Below are 17,905 nucleotides of genomic sequence, written 5' to 3'. Positions count from 1 at the left end.
GGCCAATTTAAAGTTTGAACAAAACAGGGAGAAAAAGGATGACTGTCATTTCAAATCACCTGGCTCCTGTTTTAGGGCTTATCTAGGTGTGAAGACTTGTGTTTTTCACGCAGCCACTGCAGTTAAAGTTCAATTACATGTGATGGGCCTGGAGTAGTCAAACAGGATACTTAGAGGTATTGATTATTGGACCTGTCTTTGCCCCACTGATAAACAAATACCCAAACTTGTATAGCTTGCACCAGTGATGGTCTATTTACAAAGCTCCAAACATACATTTAATGATTGAGACATTTGTAACACCTGAGACATTGGATGCCTGTTTTGAGAAATGTGAGGATGTCACGTACGGGACATTTTTCCTGTATTCATTGCACCTTCTACAGGTTTCCCTTGAGATGCATATTTAGTCTTTTGTCTTCTTTAGTTGCTAGTTCAGTTAAAGTGTACATGTAGTTTCCTTGCCTTCTTCTAGTTACACTGGCTCAACCTCTTTCTCTGGCTTTCTTAGCTTGGAGATTCATATATGATGAGTGTCAGGTTTCTGACAACAATTTTAACCATCACTTCTATTATTTTATGGCATGGGTCTGGTATTGGGTATCTCATATTCCACTGTCTTGATGCCTAATGGGTTGCAAGCATTAGCGGAGTTCAATTTTCTTGTGGCTGTCTTGTTACCACAACCTAGTCTTGCCCCAGCCATTGTCTTGCATTTTTGTGCGAGATGCTGTCCAAACTTTCAGTTTTCATATGCAGCAGAGCAGAGCTCTTTTTCAGGAGAAAATGTAGGTGAGAGTATTTAAAACCAACAGTGAGCCTCAAAACTCTGTGACTGGGAGAAATGGATTTGAGACATAAAACTAGAAGCTGTTGCTGTAAAACACTTCATGATTCAGAGAGTGTGTTTTTGTGGCAGGGTTTGTATAGCAGCTTCTTTCATATTTTAGCCTGTGGAAGTTGATACGTATTTAGGAATTGTCAGAAAGGAACCTGGTACATGCTGCAGACTAATGGAGGCAATATTTTTACCCAAATTGAGGAATTTGTTATGCTTTGCTATTTCTTGATATTTTTGCTTGTACGGTTTTAAATGTTTTTCTGTTCTTTTCTTTGCTGACAGAATACTTTGGATTGCATGCAGGTACTGATATGATCTTACCAAGCAGGGCATCCTCCTTCTGCAGTTTAACCTTAATTTACTGCCTCATGCATATATATTTAAACTAGACTTCTATCATACCTTGCATGATGTCATTTCCCCAAAACAAAACTAATTAATTATAGATACTACCACTACTACTTTGGCAGAGCAGGGCACTTCTTATTTAAAAACCTTTTCTCTTCCTAAAACAGCAGCAGCAGCAACAACAACAGAATCTAACAAAATGGAATTTGGGAGCTTTATTGAGATTATCAGACTTATTCCAAACTCTCTGTATCTCTGATTCATGTGCGTCTAAAAGTTTGTTTGAGGTTTTTGAAGCTATTCTCTTCAGTGTGAGATTAAAATAATATAAAATATGAAAAAGGGATGAGAAGTGTTGTTCTTTCTCTTGGTTTTTGGCATGTACTTTATATTTGCTGTCTTACTTAAGACTAGTTCTTAAGAGAAATAAAGATTTTCAGCTTTTTTTTTAAAGGCAATTTCCAGCTCTCATGGCTGCAGAGAAAAGCTGGAAAACATAACTTAAATGAACTTAAAGCCTCAGAACGTGGAATAAAAAATGCAACCAGTTTCTAATTTAAAAGTCATGATTTTAAGCCATTCTCATGACTTTTCCAGGTTTTGATTCAGTGGGGTTTGCCACATTGAGAACTGCAAGTTTTCCCATTATGTAATTGAGGCCTATTAACCTATGATACTAATATTATAGAACTATTGGGAATCCTGGAGGTGAAGGGGAGTAGATGGAATAATTTATGATTGGATAGAGGTCCATAGCTAATGAGCAGAACCTGCTCTCATTGGATATGGAAGAGTGAAGGGTAGTCAGAGCCATTAATGATTAGCAGAGGAACAACATTGAAAAACCTGATCTGGAATAAAGCTGGCTGGCATCTTTTTGGCAATGTTTACAATGCTGCAGTGCCAGGCTGGCAGTCTCCCCTGCTTATTGGAATGGGTTGGAGAGCCTGAGCACCTAGAGTACTGATGAACTGTGAGCCTTGGTTTCTCCTATTTTGGTGAGAACTCAGCATGGGGAGATCAGCCAAACAGTGACCCATTAGGAATGTGTGCGCCCACAGCTCGGGAGAAGACAGGTGTGTGGGAAAGGGACCACTCTAGGTTCAGAGGCCAAAGGAGTGCAGTGTTGTTTCTATTTTGGAGGGGAAAGTTGGGGGGTGGAAATGCTGAGGTTATGAACATTCACACTCATTTCCTAGTGTAAACAAGCCCTTCACTTCCCTGCAAGTGAACCCCTAGATGTCCTCAGAGATTCCTTTGCTAACAGTTACTTCCCACCTTTCATGTGCCTGATGCAATGCTGTCCCTCATTGTCCTTGCTGCTCTGGGGCTGTCTAGAGCCTCTTGTCAGAGGCACAAAAGCCAGGAGGATGATACTGAGGAGGTTGTTGGAGTTCTGGGATCACATAGGGACTCCCTGGATCCCTTTTGTGTGACTGGATGGATGGAGAGTTAATAGATCAAGTCCCTTTTGGAGATCAGCCATTGATGTTTGAAACACCAGTGAAAATCCATACCCTGCCCCCAAGTGTCCCATATCAAAGCCTTGGTTTGACTTGCATCTCCCTGTCCCCAGGCAATCATTTCCTGTAAAGTGGATTTTGAGTATTGGATCAGAGTGTGTTTTAGAGCTGAATGTTTCCCAGGCTTGCTAGTGAGGGTGGGATTTTCAGAGGGCTGACTGACAGGGGGCTGCTGACTTGTATGGACCATCCCTGGGCAACTCATTCTGTTAGGCCCCTTGGCAAATCCTACCCCAGGTTGCTGCTGGGGCTCCATTGTGTGGAAGGACCCAACGATGGTAACTGCGGTTCGGAGGTTTGTTTCCAATTTAGGACTGTTCTTGTGCCTTACTCTGCCTTTGCTTTTCCTTGTCAGGCCCGGGTAAGAGACCTTGAGGATCAGTGCCGCAGCCAAACAGAACAGTTTAGTCTCCTGTCTCAGGAACTCAAACACTTCCGACTACAAACAGGAAAGATTGACCTTCTCACCTCCACGTTGGTGACTTGTGATCTTCCACTTCCTCCCTGTTCTTCCACCCCGCAGCCACAGGGTGGTCATTGGGAGAAGGGTAATTACTGGAAATGCTGATGGGTGTTTTGATCGTGAATACATTGTCTGTTGGCTTTCCTGGCTGTAGATTTCCCTGTATCTCCCTGGAAAACAAACATTTGGGACAAAAACCAGCAGTTTTTTAAATCTTTCTGATGCCTTTCTTGAAAACCTATGAACAATTGTCTGAGATCTGTTATGTTTTGGAACTACATATATTTAACATTTCAGTTGTTAAAACCAACTGATAAGTTATGGAAGATTCTGAGTCTTTAAGAGATACTTAACATATTTGACCATGAGAGGGTACATCATGAAGCACTAGTGTAAATGAAGCTGTAGAAAGTGATTATATAATACTCTACCATATTACTTGAAAACTTGTCTGTAGCAGTTCTAACAATATGTTACCTGAGAGTGAGGGGTGAATATGCATTGACTTGAGTGCTTCCCTGTAGGGCATGAGAAGGCGTTGCTCAGCTGAGCTCCATAGTATAATAGAGGCTCTAGGCCAGCTTATTTGTTCCTTCAGGTGGGACAAATTAATGAGCATGTGACTGTAACAAGAAAGCTGAGAATTCTCCCAGTGAGGGGAGAGGGGACCCTGATCTATCGGTGTAAAGCCAGCATAGCCAGCTCCTGATCCAACTGTCCCTTCCCCTCCCTGACACACACATTGGGTATGGGATGGCATGCACCTATACTTCACCAGTTTTTGACTGGTGTGTGATTACCTCGGGACTGTGAGGGTATAAGTTATTTCACCCTTAGGACTGGGGCAGAAAAGTCCACAGGACCAGGCAGCCATAATGAGCTCCCTAGGAGCTTTCCTAACTCTTATGCAGATAGGATCTATCCTATGGTAGCATGTAGGACTGAAGATTTCGTTCTCCCTCCCTTAGACCAGTTTCATCCTATGACTTCAGTGGAGCTGCCCCTGAGTGACAAGAGTGTGAGAAGGATCAGGGCCGAGATCCCCTTCACAACTTGTAATTTGGAGAGGCCCCTTTCAGCCCTGCTTTCCTATGGTCCTGTGAACTGTGTCTCTGGACAGCTCCTCTCAAGATAGCCCAACTATGCTAAAGACAGCAAAGTGCTCAGAGCTGCTCTTGTTTGCTCTTCCTTCTGCTTGAAGTAACCAGTGAAATGCCTGGTTTCAGATCCTGATGTTGCCCCTGCATCTCCTGCTCTTCAGTGCAGTAAGACAACGAATGATGAAGGGACTGTGGAGTTGGAGCCATTACCTCAGATCTCTGACCCCGCACCTGGCGTCACCAAAATTCCACTCCCAAGCGCTGCTGCCTCACAGAAGCCGGCCAAGAAAACGGAGTCCCAATCAAGCTCTTCAAAATCAGAATCAGTGCAGAACAGTCCGAAGTCCTGCCCCACTCCAGAGGTCAGTGTTGGCTGTTGCTTTTGGTGTCCCTATTTATTAGTCACTGGAGGGTAAGACAACAGTGGTATCATATTTACTAGTACTGCATTGCTACACTTATGACTGCCTGTTAAAACCTGTATCCAAGAACTAGAGAAATCGATGAAGAAAACTTGCAGAAAGTTGTTGCAGAAGTTTGCACTTTCTTCACTTGGCTATACTCTGGGGTGGGCTTTTGTGCAGATTATGGGCGACTGGTGCTGCCTTAGTCAGGGGGGCCATGTGCCCCCTGGGCGATCAGTCAGTGACTGGACGAGCAGGGGGGTTCCCCCCATGGCCGATCTTGCCCACAACCAGTCCCACCGACTGAGGTGGCTGGTGCTTGCAGGGGGAGGGCGGGGGGGGGGGGGGGCACTGGTGCTCCTGGCTGCCCCCCCACCCATTGCCTAAGCGACGACCATGGCCAGTCACGGGCTGCACTGGCGCTCTCAAGGGGTCACTTGGATTGCCACTGGTGCAGATCATTGCACTCTGGAAAGAAAACAGTCGGAGAAGAGCTCTGTGAAATGGCTTATAAGTTTCCTGAGTTCCATGGAGAGTTTTTTTTTTTTTTAATGCATTTATTTTGTTTCTGGGACAGAGCCCTGACTATTTTTTGTTTGCTCTCACCCTCTCTGGCTCCTCAACTCTTGTAGTGTTGGCTGTCCAGCTTCTTCAGCAAGAGGTTGTGGAGAGCACTTCTCTTCGGGATCTGCTGCAGCTTAGTATTCGGAGCACTCTCTTGGGCTGTAGCTGAGGAGTGCCTCCCACTCAGGTCTTCCATTTTCTGGTCAAGTGTGTAAAATGTTACTCTACTATGCAGAAGACAGTAGTAACTCCCCTGGCCATGCTTTTGAATGAACAGTGACTATGTATTCTGTGTACTTTGCTGGGTTCAGTGGGTTTGTATATGCTGCATCCACACCATTGCTGGGACTATGAGCATTCCCTACCCATCTTCTCCCCCTCGCACATACCATCTCTGGAAGTGTGATGGTGAAGCTGCTCTGGGATATCCCTAGCAGCTGCTCTCAGGAACATCATAGACCAAGAGCTTTGAAGTGCCTGTGGAGAGATCTAGGAATACAGTATAACCTCGTAAATCCGGCATCTTTGGGACCTAGCACCTACCGAAAATTTGAAAATCCTGGGTTTTTGAAATATAAGAAAAGTGCATAGTCTGGCGCTGCTTGGCTGGCTGGATGCAGGGGGGGAAGCTTGCACACAGCGGCTGCTATCATCATCGACCACCCCATGCTGCTGCTACTACTCCTTCCCCCTGCCCACATGACGGGCCACTGGGGGTACACCGGTCAAAAAAGGTTGAAAACCCCGGATGTAGTCTATTTTTTTAAAGTATCAGATTTTTAAAAATTCCGGAATTTTGAAAACTAGATCTATGAGGTTATACTGTGCTCTTTTTTCCAGGCGAGTGCCTAACCCAGCTTCTAAAGAGACTGGCTTCTCTTTATGTGCTTTCTGTCTGCTTCCACATATCTTTCGTTCTTGGCTGCCTACCAAGCCGGCTTCAAGAGGATAGTCTTCGTAGGCTTGCCTAGCCCATGGCATGCTGCTTTGGGTACTTTGCAGAGCAAGTGTGAGTTGTAGGTGCAAACCCCCTCAGAAAGGGAGTTGGAACCTGAGCCTCGTGCTTCCTGGACAAGAGACCCAGTCAGAGAACTGGAAGGTAGATGGGTTCTCTTCCATCACAACATTTCTCTGAATAAAGTTTTGGAGGCTTACACAGACTGAATATGCTGTAGCAGGCAGACTGAGAGTTAGATGGCTTAGTAACTGTAGTGGAACCATTTTGCGCATATACAGTTGGCCAAGCCTGGTGTTATAGAGTGGAATCTGTTGTAAATTCTGTGGAAGTGATATTGAATACTGTTTTTACATCTTGGTGTCACAATAGGATTTGGCTGAGACTTGGACATATAGTAGGCAAATTTTGCTCTAATTTTGCTCCATAAAGTTTTTATTACTTCTGTGTTATAGTTCTTCTGTAGTAATTTACTCAAGGAAGTCTTTCCTATTTTTATATCAGTGCAGTATAAATAGCACTCAGAAATCTTTTTTTGCCTGCAGTTTTTGGAGACCTTAGGTTGTCCTCCTTTCATATTGTCAAGCTTTGCTCTTTAATTCTAGAGTAGAAAGTTACTTTTTTCAAGGAAAGCTGGATTTTCTTGACATCCTATGACTCCAGGAGCTGGACCTTTAAGAACATTAAATATTGTAAACCTTGTGATAGAACTGTGAGACTTAGCAGCTACATTTAGGTACTCTCTGACATGCACACACTAGAAAAACATGGCGTATATGTAGATTTAAGCCTGCAGATGAGATTGGTATGACAGGTTGTAATGTTGGAGAAATTCTCAGATTGTATAATTACAGACTGTGCCATAATGTTGTATATGCACAAGGGGGTTGGCGCTTAAAGACATCCATTGTATGTTAATTTTGGTGTTTTGTGACTTTTGTGTAACATATCTTATACACTAAAAAGTAGATTACAAAGAAAAGAAGACAAGGAGCTTCATGTTTCAGGGGTTGAGAGCTGTCCTGGTTTACAAGAGATTCTAAGTTGGCAATTTTCATGCTGGAGGAGTTCATGGAAAACTTCGGATTGCTCCTTAGTGAGGGGTGTTTTCTTGCCAAATTGCAGATTTTGAGCCTTGGTTCTTTTGCTGTTCAAAGCAAAACATTTGGAAGCATTTGTGTTCTGTGGTGGGAGCAGTGGATCAAATACGCTTGTCTCGTTTCACTGACCTTAGATTGAGGAAGAGCTGACCTGATTTTCCTCAGACTATCAGAGATCACATCTTTTTCACAGAAGAGTCTTAAAGTTCCAGACTTTTGAAACTAGGATTGGCAACACTGGCCTATTCAGTTACCCAGGGGCTTTCCCACTCCAACCAGTCACATTCCCAGGAAGTCCTAAAGCAGGTAGGAGCCAGAGAAGTGCAGCCATGCTGATTAAGGCCAGTGAGCAAATGGAACAGGGCAGAACACCCTGACGATTTAAGGTACACATACCCACACATGGATTTCCTAGCCCAAGCACCCTACCGAAGATCAAGGCCCATGAGGAACTGTGGGCTCCTGAGCCCTCTTTACGTAACAACACAAGCTGGATTTCTCTCCGGCCAGTGCCAGACAGGGAGAGGCCCAGCTCTTTGCACTGATGTCCAGAGCTTTGGAGGATTCTCCCTGTTAAGGGGCAGTTCTCTAGGGAAGAACCTATCTTTTACTTTCTCCTGTTTGTGGGATGTTTACTTTTTCCTAGTCTAAGAGAGAAGTGACTAGCCTTAGAATAGGAATGAAAAGTGATAATACCATATTTACTCAAAAACATGATGACCCTGATTCTAAGACACCCCCCCCCACCCCAGTAATTAAATCTTATGCATGGAAAACGTACATATTTGTTCCCTTCTCACTGCTACAGCAGGGAAAATAAATCTGGGGGATGGGGGCCAGGTAGGTCTTTGCTTTCTGCCTCCCCTCAACTTTTTCCCCTGGCAGCCCCTTCCTACTCTTCTGATTTTCAGACCCTGCTCTCCCTGACTACATGGAAGTGAGCAGCAAATCTGAAAACAATAAACTTGAAATTAAACATGGCTTTAGTGATTTGCATATACTACCCATGCACCTAGTTCATCCAGAATTAATGCATGTTACCTTTTTTTTAAACTGTTGCACGTTTTAGCACAAATACTCCATAAGCACACTTTTGAGGAGCACTTTGATGCCTACTTATATGTTACTTTTTTGTTTTTGTAAAAATATATATCTGTATATATGAGGTTATATATATCTACACTCTGAGTATCACTCCACAAAGAAAACCATAACCTATTACAAAAACCATGCCCGTGCACCCATTCAAAGGTCTGCTGGCCACCTGGACCCAGTACAATATCTGCCCCATGTACTACATACACACCAACCAGACCAGGCAACCCCTTCCTTTCATCCCCACCCCACTTGCGGGGTCACAGACTCAGTTCATCTGTTGTTCATGTCACTGTTGCTCCAGCTCCTGCTAGAGGACCCACTGCTGCTGGCGCTGTTGCTATTGCTGTCCTTGGTTCCAGTTGTATCTTCCTCTTCCTCACTAGGGGGAAGTTGGAAGATCCTGTGCCAGGTGGCTTTGACCTGTCAGGGATCACCGTCCTCTGTGGACCTAACAGACGCCGCCTGCCACTTGTCTAGAGTGTCATCAGCTGTAATTGGGGTCTCACACGTGTACGTTTCGCCTGCCACGACTTGATATTAATGGAGTTGGTTCAGATGCCTTCACGTGTAGTCCAATTATGAGTCTCCCTGGCGTCTCGCGAGGTCCCGAGTTTCTGAGGGCTCCACCACCCCTACACCCTCGCCCGTTCCACCAGGTGGTGGCCAGCCAGCTGGTCTGGCCACGTATCCTTAGTTCCTCCTGGATAATCAACAAAAGAAAGGTCAATCAAAGCAAACAGGACAACTGAGACGGCTCTCCTGGTCTGTGTAGCTGCTCCGTCTGTCTGCAGCCACCCTCCAACTCAAAACTTGACCTTCGAGGGGTCAAGCACCCCTTTGTTGGCTTGCTGAGAGCCCCTTTGTAGGGCTTGACAAGATTCCTTTTAACAGCTTAAGTCCACTATTGGACTGTGCTACTATTACAGGGACTACAGTACTTCAAAGTCAATGGTGCCCTTCTATTAGGGTTATTACGGTACCTTAATCACCCAGGGCTCAGCCAGCTTCCCCCCCCCCCCCCCCCCCCCTAAACACACAGTTCTACTCCCCACAGGGGCCAGTAAACTGGGTTCCAAAACCCCGGTGGGGTTTTGTTCTCTGCCAGAAGCTCCTACCAGCACTCAACGTAGCTTTCAGCATTCCCCGCAGAGTGTGCCGGCTTGCTGCACCTCCTCCTCTTCCTCCTCCTCCTCTTTCGGGTTCTGCGTTGCTTCCACCTGCCTGTTCTGGGCTCTTCTTTATGCTGACGGGGGAATTATCAGCCCCTCCCTTCCCAACACACCTGGGTAAGGGGAATCTCTGCCGGGCTCCTTGAGGCTGCGGACCTGGGGCCACTGAACCTTTGATTAGCCTGTAAACCCTGGAGCCCAGTGGCTCCTTCTCTCTCTCACATGGCCATGTCCTCTCCATCTTCCACTACTGATTCTCTGGTAGTAGGTCTGGCGCGTGCTCAAAGCCATTTTCATACAGCCTACCACTTCTACGTCCATGTGCCTGTACAACAGGAGGTTCCTGGCTTTTCACAGGATGCTCCTGACGCGGGACGCAAACTGGTCAGAATGGGTTGCCGGGTTCCCCTGGTGTTTGGCGAGGTGTCCGTACAGCACCGTTTCTCTGGTTAGCTGGTTGACACTGATCAGCATTTTGCAGAGCTGTTTCACCCTGTTCCATATCTCCTTGGCGCAGGTGCAGAGCTAGAGGAGGTGGTCAACTGTCCATGGCAGTTTGGTCTCCTCAGCTGACTCTCTATGCCTCTGGGCCCTCACTGGCAGGGCTCGGTGGGCTGTACGTTACAAACTGTGCATGATATTGATCCAAAGCCGAAGGCTCGTGATTTGACACATACATAATTGGGCTGGGCCACACCAGTGTCAACAGCATTTCAAGCCATGGTGACCTCATTGCTCAGTATGCGTGTGTACTTCAGATACCCTCCACAAAGGAGCCATATCTTAATTAGACCCCACTTTTGACTTAACAAGAACACCTGGTTCTGGTTCTAAGTCCTGGGATGCTCCAAAAATGTATATGCAGATGAGGCGCAGGACAACGTGATTCATCTTCACCTCATGGAGGGTGGGGCTATACTAATCACATGTGCCAGGTTGAGAGATGGGCCAACAGGGATTCTGGGTGGAACTATATGCAGTGTCGTGGAACAACTGGAAAAAGAGTCATCATTGGGGAGAACTGCACTTAATGGGCACTACCATGTGTCTTATTCAGATGGACTGCAGTAACTTATTTTTGTGGTAGGTTCCCATCAGCATATTTCCCAGTGTGGGCCATGTGTTTTATAGTCATGCTCAGTGTTGGCTGCACGTAGCCAACTTCATAGTTGGTTTCCATTGCTGAGCACATGCTGCTTTTGGTAGCAGTTTAATGATAGACAATGTATTTAGTGAGTTTTTGTTGTGCGTGATTTTAAGATGAGGGGGCTTTTTTTCCCCTTGCCAATTAACTAGTCTTAGTTGTACCTCTGAACACCCCAGTGAATGTACACTTGTATTAATGCGTGTTTCATAGGAAGTGACATTGTGCATCAGATGGCATTTAATTTCACGGAGGAGGACCTGTACTTTCTCAGCAAAGTTAGACCCACAAGCCTTGCTTTTTTTCAGAGCTTTCAGCACAGAAATCAGTTGCACATTGAATACAGTGCAGGCTATTGAATTAAATCAAAAAGAAAATCCAGGACACCTGAAAGATTCCGAATGGCAGTGTGGACTTGGCAGATCCCACCCTGAAGGACAGGCTAAATTTTAGGCACCTGGAACACTGCATTGAAAACAGGTTGAAAACATGGCTGTCTAGAGCTAGAGATCACAGCTGGTGTGATCCAAGCAGTTAGTTCAGAACTAAAGGTTGCAGGGTATCTTGCATTGCTTGAAGATAAACACTATGAATGTACTATTCTGGAAAAGATGCCACTGAACTCTGTCAAAGATTACCTGAGGCAGCTGAAGTAGTTAAAGGGGTGCATGGAATTTCCTGCTATGTACAATGGATCTACATTTAAAAATTGTATTTGCATCAGAGAAAGCAGAGTCTGCTCTAAATACCAACCTGAACTGGTTTCAAGTTAGGCTTTGCAGTGTGGCTTGACAAGTCACTGGTAAAGTGAAAATATCAGAGCTGACCCAAAATCCTTATTCTGTTTAGCCGCTGAATTTGCACAGGGAAAAATTGCACTACCTTTCTTTTGTAATATGGCATCAAAAATCAAAATCTACAGAGCTGCTTGAGGGATTAACAAATGCTACAGACCCTTAATCAGCTAAAGAAGTAAGATGTATTGGCTGCTGAATGAGTAGAGTAGTAAGTCCATCCATCACCTAACAGCTGAAATGACTACTCTCACAAAGACCAGGAGCAGGGGAGGGTTCCCCTAGCAGTTGTTCCGGTTTCCAAGACATTGTCAAAGTCAGTGATAACTGATAAGGGAATTCCAGTAAGTCTTAGTCACCTTAGAGGTGGAATAGAATTTGGGCCTATGTGTCTGGTAAATTTTGAAGTCCTGGAGATAAGCATGTCTGTCCCCACTCTTTTTTCCTTAATAGAACAATTTTCACAGATAGGATAAACCATTTTCTGTTACCACATACAATATAGTGATCTGATGCAATCAGGCAGCTTTGCACCAGCTGAGAATAGGATTTCACTTGCTGCACTGCTGTTGGGATCGTTCTGTTTCTTTGATCAGTCACAGCCACCCCTGATCCTTATTCTTGTCTGTTTGGTAGGTGGATACTGCAAGCGAAATGGAAGAACTGGATGTTGATAGCGTCTCTCTAATTCCAGAGCCAGGGAACCAAGGCCCTGCAAAACTCCAGGTCTTCTTAGCTCGATACAGGTAACGCACAACGCTCAGGGGCAGACCAATTGCCATATTTGGAATCAGGAAAGAATTTTACTCCATGGTCGGATTGGTATGGAATATGGGGGTTTTAGCCTTCCTCCATAGTGTGGGGGGTGGGGTGGCTCTCTTCGTTGGATCTTTTGAGTGCATTTTAACCCTTGCAGGAGCAGGGGACTGATCATCATTGTCCCGCTGCTTTATCCATGGCAGGTGAGGGTGTTATGCCTTGTGTCAGGGTTGACTGTGTAGATTTACTAGCAGGTTAAACAAGAATTATATATAGGATGGTTTGGATAGGGATGATCCTGTTTCAGGCAGAGGGTTGGACTAGATGACCTCTAGGTGTCCCTTCCAGCTCTGTTTTTCTGATTCTAATGTCCTTAATGTTGTCTAGAGGATTTAAGCAGAATTTGAGGGATCGTAGGATGTTTGGCATAGTCTCCAATTTTGGGACAGGTTATTCCAAAATTGTCTATTCTGATCTTTCTCTGTGCATCTAACACCACCCTCTGTTGGAGATGAGATACTAGGCTAGTTGGATCATGGGCCTGATCTGTTCTAGGGGTTCCTATGGCCCTTAGTAAATGCACAGATAGAAATAATGCTTCCAGATGCACACAAGCACCATTGGAAGCATGGCTTGCTGTGTCAGGAGCATGGAGTAAAAATTTCCTTTTGAAAAACTTTTAAAGAAGATTGCAGCTCTTTCATTTTTTTTTAATTGTAAAAATCCTGCATTTTGCAAAAATTTCAAGTTTTTATTTGAAAATAACCCCTGAAAAATTGAAAATTGGAAAATTATTAGTTCAAACCTTGAAACTTCCAATTTTTGCAGCAAAATTTTTGGCTTGGGCTAATGTTTTTATGATTTAATATATTCAATAAAAAATTGGAAAAAAACCCAATAACATTGAGACCAAAGTTCAGTTAAAAGTCCCCCATTTTAGTATTTTACATTATAATTCAGAAAAATAATTACATACTTGCATCAGGTTTTCAAAAATTGTTTTGTAAATGTTTGTGTTTCCAAGCACTTCACTCAAACTTTCACTGCTCCTTAGTGAAAGTGAACACAGATTCCACTCCAACAACACACATTAGAGATTTAGCTTTAAATATGAGCAATGACTTTGATATTCCTCTGCAACGTGTCTAGAAGCAGGAGACCAGCCTCAGTGGACCCAATGTACAGATCTAGTGTGACTGACTGCTTGGATGTTTTGATGTGGAAGTTGGTATGCAAAATAAACATTATGGTTGCAACTCTTTCAGCTATAATCCTTTTGATGGACCTAATGAAAACCCGGAGGCAGAGCTCCCTCTGACTGCTGGAGAGTATATTTACATCTATGGGGACATGGATGAGGATGGCTTCTTTGAAGGTGTGTTTGATAAAATGAGACTTAACTAGGAAGCTGTAAAAACTTGACATCATTAAGAATAGAGGGAGGAATTTGACAAATTTGCAGTTACTAGGAAATAAAAGGTCATAAGGCCAAAATTAGCAAGCACTGCTCCCATAACTTTTATAAAGATGCACCTGTGTACTAGGGTCAGTTCAATCCAGAAGGCGAAATTGAGATTCAGGGGAAGTCGATGGGAATTTATTTTTCCATCAATTTGAGGAGAGCCAGGTTTTTACATCTGTGGTGTACCACCTGAACTATTTCTGATTCCTTAGCCATAAGTACCGGATAGTTCCCAGAAAATGGCAAGGGCTTGAGGGATTGCCTTGTATTAGTTCTTGACAAGTATCTCCAAATACACTAGGCATACCCTGGACCTAGAGCGCTTCTCTCATTGGTATTTGACATGTTCTGTAAGCACTTACGAACTTGCTTTGCCAGGAAAGAAGACACAGTGCTGAGGCAGAGAGTAGCAACAATCCCTGTTTTTACAGATACTTAAGTGCCTAAAGATGCAGAAGGGCATCTAGTAGAAACTTCAAAATCTATGGGAGTTATGAACCTAGACACTTCTGAAGACTCTCATAGCCACTTACCTTCCATTTTTAGGCACATAAATATCATTTGAAGAGCAGGGAATTGAACAGATGGCTCCCAAGATCTTGGACAGCACTCTGGGAAACGAAGCATCTCTCCTTTCTCTAGCTCCTTCATATTTGTGCTTTGGATTATTTTTCCTTATCTGGATTAGCTGTTTTTTTTTCTTCCCAGATTTTTGGTCTCTCTTGGTTCCTTTGTATATTTTATCTGTTGTAATATTTTTCATGCTTTCTGCTTAATAATTCATAATATCATCTGTGAATTTCATCAGTATTCTAATGGCCTTCTCTTCCAGATGATTAATGAGGGTACTAAATAAAGGTGGCACTAATGCTGATGCCTGTACTTCTCATTAAAGCTCTCTAACAATGGATCTATGGATCTAGGATGTTGAAAAGGAGGGGTGCAGTGTGGATCAGGTCCTTGACTCTGGAACTAGTAGGACATGGCCAGACCTGGTGGCTACCCACGCACTTGAGAAGAAGGGCTGAGCAGCTCAGCTCCAGCAGAAACAGGCCCTTAGTTGACTTGGCAGTGCTGTTGACTGCCTGCTGGGCTTGGGAAGAAGGGCCAGGCAGCTTGGTTTCTGCAGGATTAGAGCCTTAGTTCCTGTAGATGGCAGGATTGGAGGAGGAATTGAAAGAGGTGCAACCACCCCTGAAGTCCCACAAGTATCAACACTCTTCCTTATCCCTACCCTTTGGCTATGATTTTTTCATCAGCTTTATGTTTATAACACATTCAGGCAAGCCAACTGAATGAGTTTTTCAATGTAAAGGAACCAGTTAATTCTCAATGAACTCTTACAAATCCTCCTGTACTCCAGATTTCATCTCACCCCCCAAGTAATTGAACTAGGCTTATGGGTGTCTGATTCCCTAAAATAAACACAGAAACCAGTCAGTCAGGACTTAAGCATCAAGCAGCTTAGAAGCATCAGGACTGAGGTGACTGTGTGCTACACTTATCCACAGAAACTTAGGCACGTAAGAGATTTTACTGGCAAAAACTCGGGTGCCTAGAGAGTTGGGCAGAAGCTGAGCAGGGGTTGTGGGGATCTCAGTGGTGCCTTTGTATTGCTGTTGGGCGCCAAAATCTCTTTCTGGATCTATCTCAAAATGAATAGGAGCATAAGTTTTATTTCATATGACCCGAACTCCTAAGTCACTCAGGTTCCTTTTGGAAGCAGACGTGAGTATAGCCCTGCTGACCTCTTGCCTACCCTGGCTCTTTATTTTGTTCTGCTTTTGCTGGGTTTTTTTTTTTTTTTTTTTTTTTGGCTTCTGCTTTCACCTCATTCTTTATCCCTTTTTCTGCTATTCACATTTTCAGTTGATTCTTTTGTCACTGGAACTTGAATCAGCAAATTACAAGCAGCCATGGTCCCACAAGTCATCTGATTTGTGCTGTAGCCACCTCAGTACAGAACATGGAGGCCATGTGTTTTCCATGGGTTTCTTTCCGGGTATCTTTGTGCCAGAATTCAACAGGCAAGCTGGGGAGACATCGGAACAGAGCTACAAAGAGGATCAGGGAACTGGAGAGAAGTTTTTTATGAGGAAAGATCAGAAGAGTACAAACTGCTTACATGAGCTAAGAGATGACCCAAGGGGCTGCGGTGAGAAACTGCATGGATTGGAAAGGCTGGCAAAGGAAGTGTTGAGAGAGTTAGAGGTGTGACTAGGAGCAGTGGGATGAAATATAGAAAAGGGAGCCTAGGGGAAATACCTAAAAACCTTTCTAGGTAGTGCCAAGGGGAGCGGTGGAGCCTCATTACTACAGACATTTAGCAGTATAGGGGAGTGCACTAGGGAATGTCCCAAGGCCTGTGGGACAGAGCAGACCTCCCTGTCAGCATTGTGCTTATGTGGCCTGGGAGGGCTTTTTCTGTTCTTTGGGCAGTGATGCTGCTGCCTTTTGCCCAATTCCATGGTCAGGTTTAAAGTCTGACGGGTGAGTGTGGTAACAGGTTTCCTGTTTCTTGTTTAGGGGAGCTGATGGATGGCAGGAGAGGGCTGGTCCCCTCAAATTTTGTTGAACGAGTTTCAGATGATGACCTCGTGACCTTTCTGCCTCCAGAGCTAAATGATCTTACTCATAGCTCATACCATGAGAAGAGTTTTGTCAGTACAAGCACCAGCAATGGAGACAAAAGTGATTATTCTGCTGAAGAAACCAGTGTCAGCCCATTACTCAGTAGGCTAGAAGGAGACCAGGACGAGCCTGTTAGTCACACAGCAGTGCCTTATCCAAGAAAGTTGGTTCTGATCAAACAGCTTGCCAGAAGTATTGTTGTAGGCTGGGAACCACCGCTTTTGCCAGCTGGCTACCCAGAGATACAAAGCTACAATATTTATGTGGATGCAGAGCTGTGGCAGAACGTGAAGAGTGGCCCTCAGACCAAAGCCATTGTTGAGAAGCTGGACTTAAAGACAAAAGCCTACCGGATCTCTGTGCAGAGTGTGACGGAACAAGGCAGCTCTGATAGGCTGCGATGCACTTTCTTCGTAGGGCAAGATTTCTGCATAGCCCCCACTCTGCTGAAAGTCAGAAACATCACAGCCACATCAGCAGAGGTCACCTGGCTTCCATGCAACAGCAACTACTATCATGCTGTGTACCTCAATGAGGAAGAGTGCGACACAATAAAGCCGGGTGTCTACTGGTACACCTTCCACAACCTGCACCCTAACACTCAGTATGTTGCCAAGGTGGAGACCCGGCCCCCAAAGATGCTCTGGGAGTTGCCCCTGGAGAAGCATGAGCAGAAGTCAGCAGTGGTACACTTCACTACTCCATTAGCAGGTATTGGGGGTGGAGTGGAAGCAAGATGGGCAGTTTGCTAGGTGATTACACTGGATTCCGTAGTGTAAAATGTTTTGTTTCTTCACTTTAACAGTCTTCCCTAGCTTTTATTTTATTTTTTTATCAGTTAAATTTTTTATTGCAAATTTCTCAGTGAAATAGCAGGCATCCACCCTTGCTGAAGTGTGCAGTGTACTTTCTCAAGGGGACAGGTGATGTGATTCATTGTGCTGCACAGGTCGTTACACTTCACCCTTGGCTCCATTTGCAAAACCCTGATTTCTGCTTCTTGAAAGTTCACAGAGCAAAAGCATCATGTTTTCCTGCTCTGGTTTTGTCTTGTGCCTCCCAAGTATCTCGACAAACCATTGCATTGCTTTGCATTTCTGTTTGGAGGCTTTGGTGTGAGAACCTTGTGTCAAATTCTTAGGTGGATTTAGCCTGGCAACAGTGTTCCTATTGATGGGAAAAAAAAAAAAGAAATTCCCTTTGATCTCTTCTAGGAATTCCTGATGCACCCCTCGATGTCCAGGTGGAACTTGGTCCTTCACCGGGTATTCTGGTTATCAGCTGGCTGCCTGTTACCATTGATGCAGAAGGGTCATCAAATGGAGTGCGAGTTACTGGTTATGCGGTGTATGCTGATGGACGGAAGGTACCCTACCGATACTGCATAGGCTGAAATTCATATATATGTGGGCATGTGACCAGCATGAATGCTTGATAATGTGGGAGGGGCATGGCCTCCAGAAATGAGGAGTGGGTAGTGGCCCTGCGTGGCTCAGTGATGGCACATGGAGTATTATGTTTCCTTTCGCCATCCTCATAGAACGCAGATA

General features: G+C 44.5%; 1 protein-coding gene across 1 annotated transcript in view; it reads left to right on the top strand.

Moving 5' to 3' along the window:
• TSPOAP1 (TSPO associated protein 1) overlaps window positions 1-17,905 on the top strand; it is a 103,652-nt gene that overhangs the window by 20,583 nt on the left and 65,164 nt on the right. The window contains exons 8-13 of the mRNA XM_090026351.1: window positions 3,068-3,260; window positions 4,402-4,637; window positions 12,140-12,249; window positions 13,528-13,637; window positions 16,251-17,066; window positions 17,570-17,721. Of these exons, the coding sequence (XP_089882477.1) occupies window positions 3,068-3,260; window positions 4,402-4,637; window positions 12,140-12,249; window positions 13,528-13,637; window positions 16,251-17,066; window positions 17,570-17,721 (1,617 nt within the window). The remainder of the gene's footprint in view (window positions 1-3,067; window positions 3,261-4,401; window positions 4,638-12,139; window positions 12,250-13,527; window positions 13,638-16,250; window positions 17,067-17,569; window positions 17,722-17,905) is intronic.

The sequence above is a fragment of the Crocodylus siamensis genome, chromosome 13 (assembly GCF_052110815.1).
Source record: "Crocodylus siamensis isolate JL-2025a chromosome 13, ASM5211081v1, whole genome shotgun sequence".
In the NCBI taxonomy this organism is placed as follows: domain Eukaryota; kingdom Metazoa; phylum Chordata; order Crocodylia; family Crocodylidae; genus Crocodylus; species Crocodylus siamensis.
The sequence above is the reverse complement of the archived record's forward strand: the minus strand, read 5'-3'. Positions and strand labels throughout refer to the sequence as shown.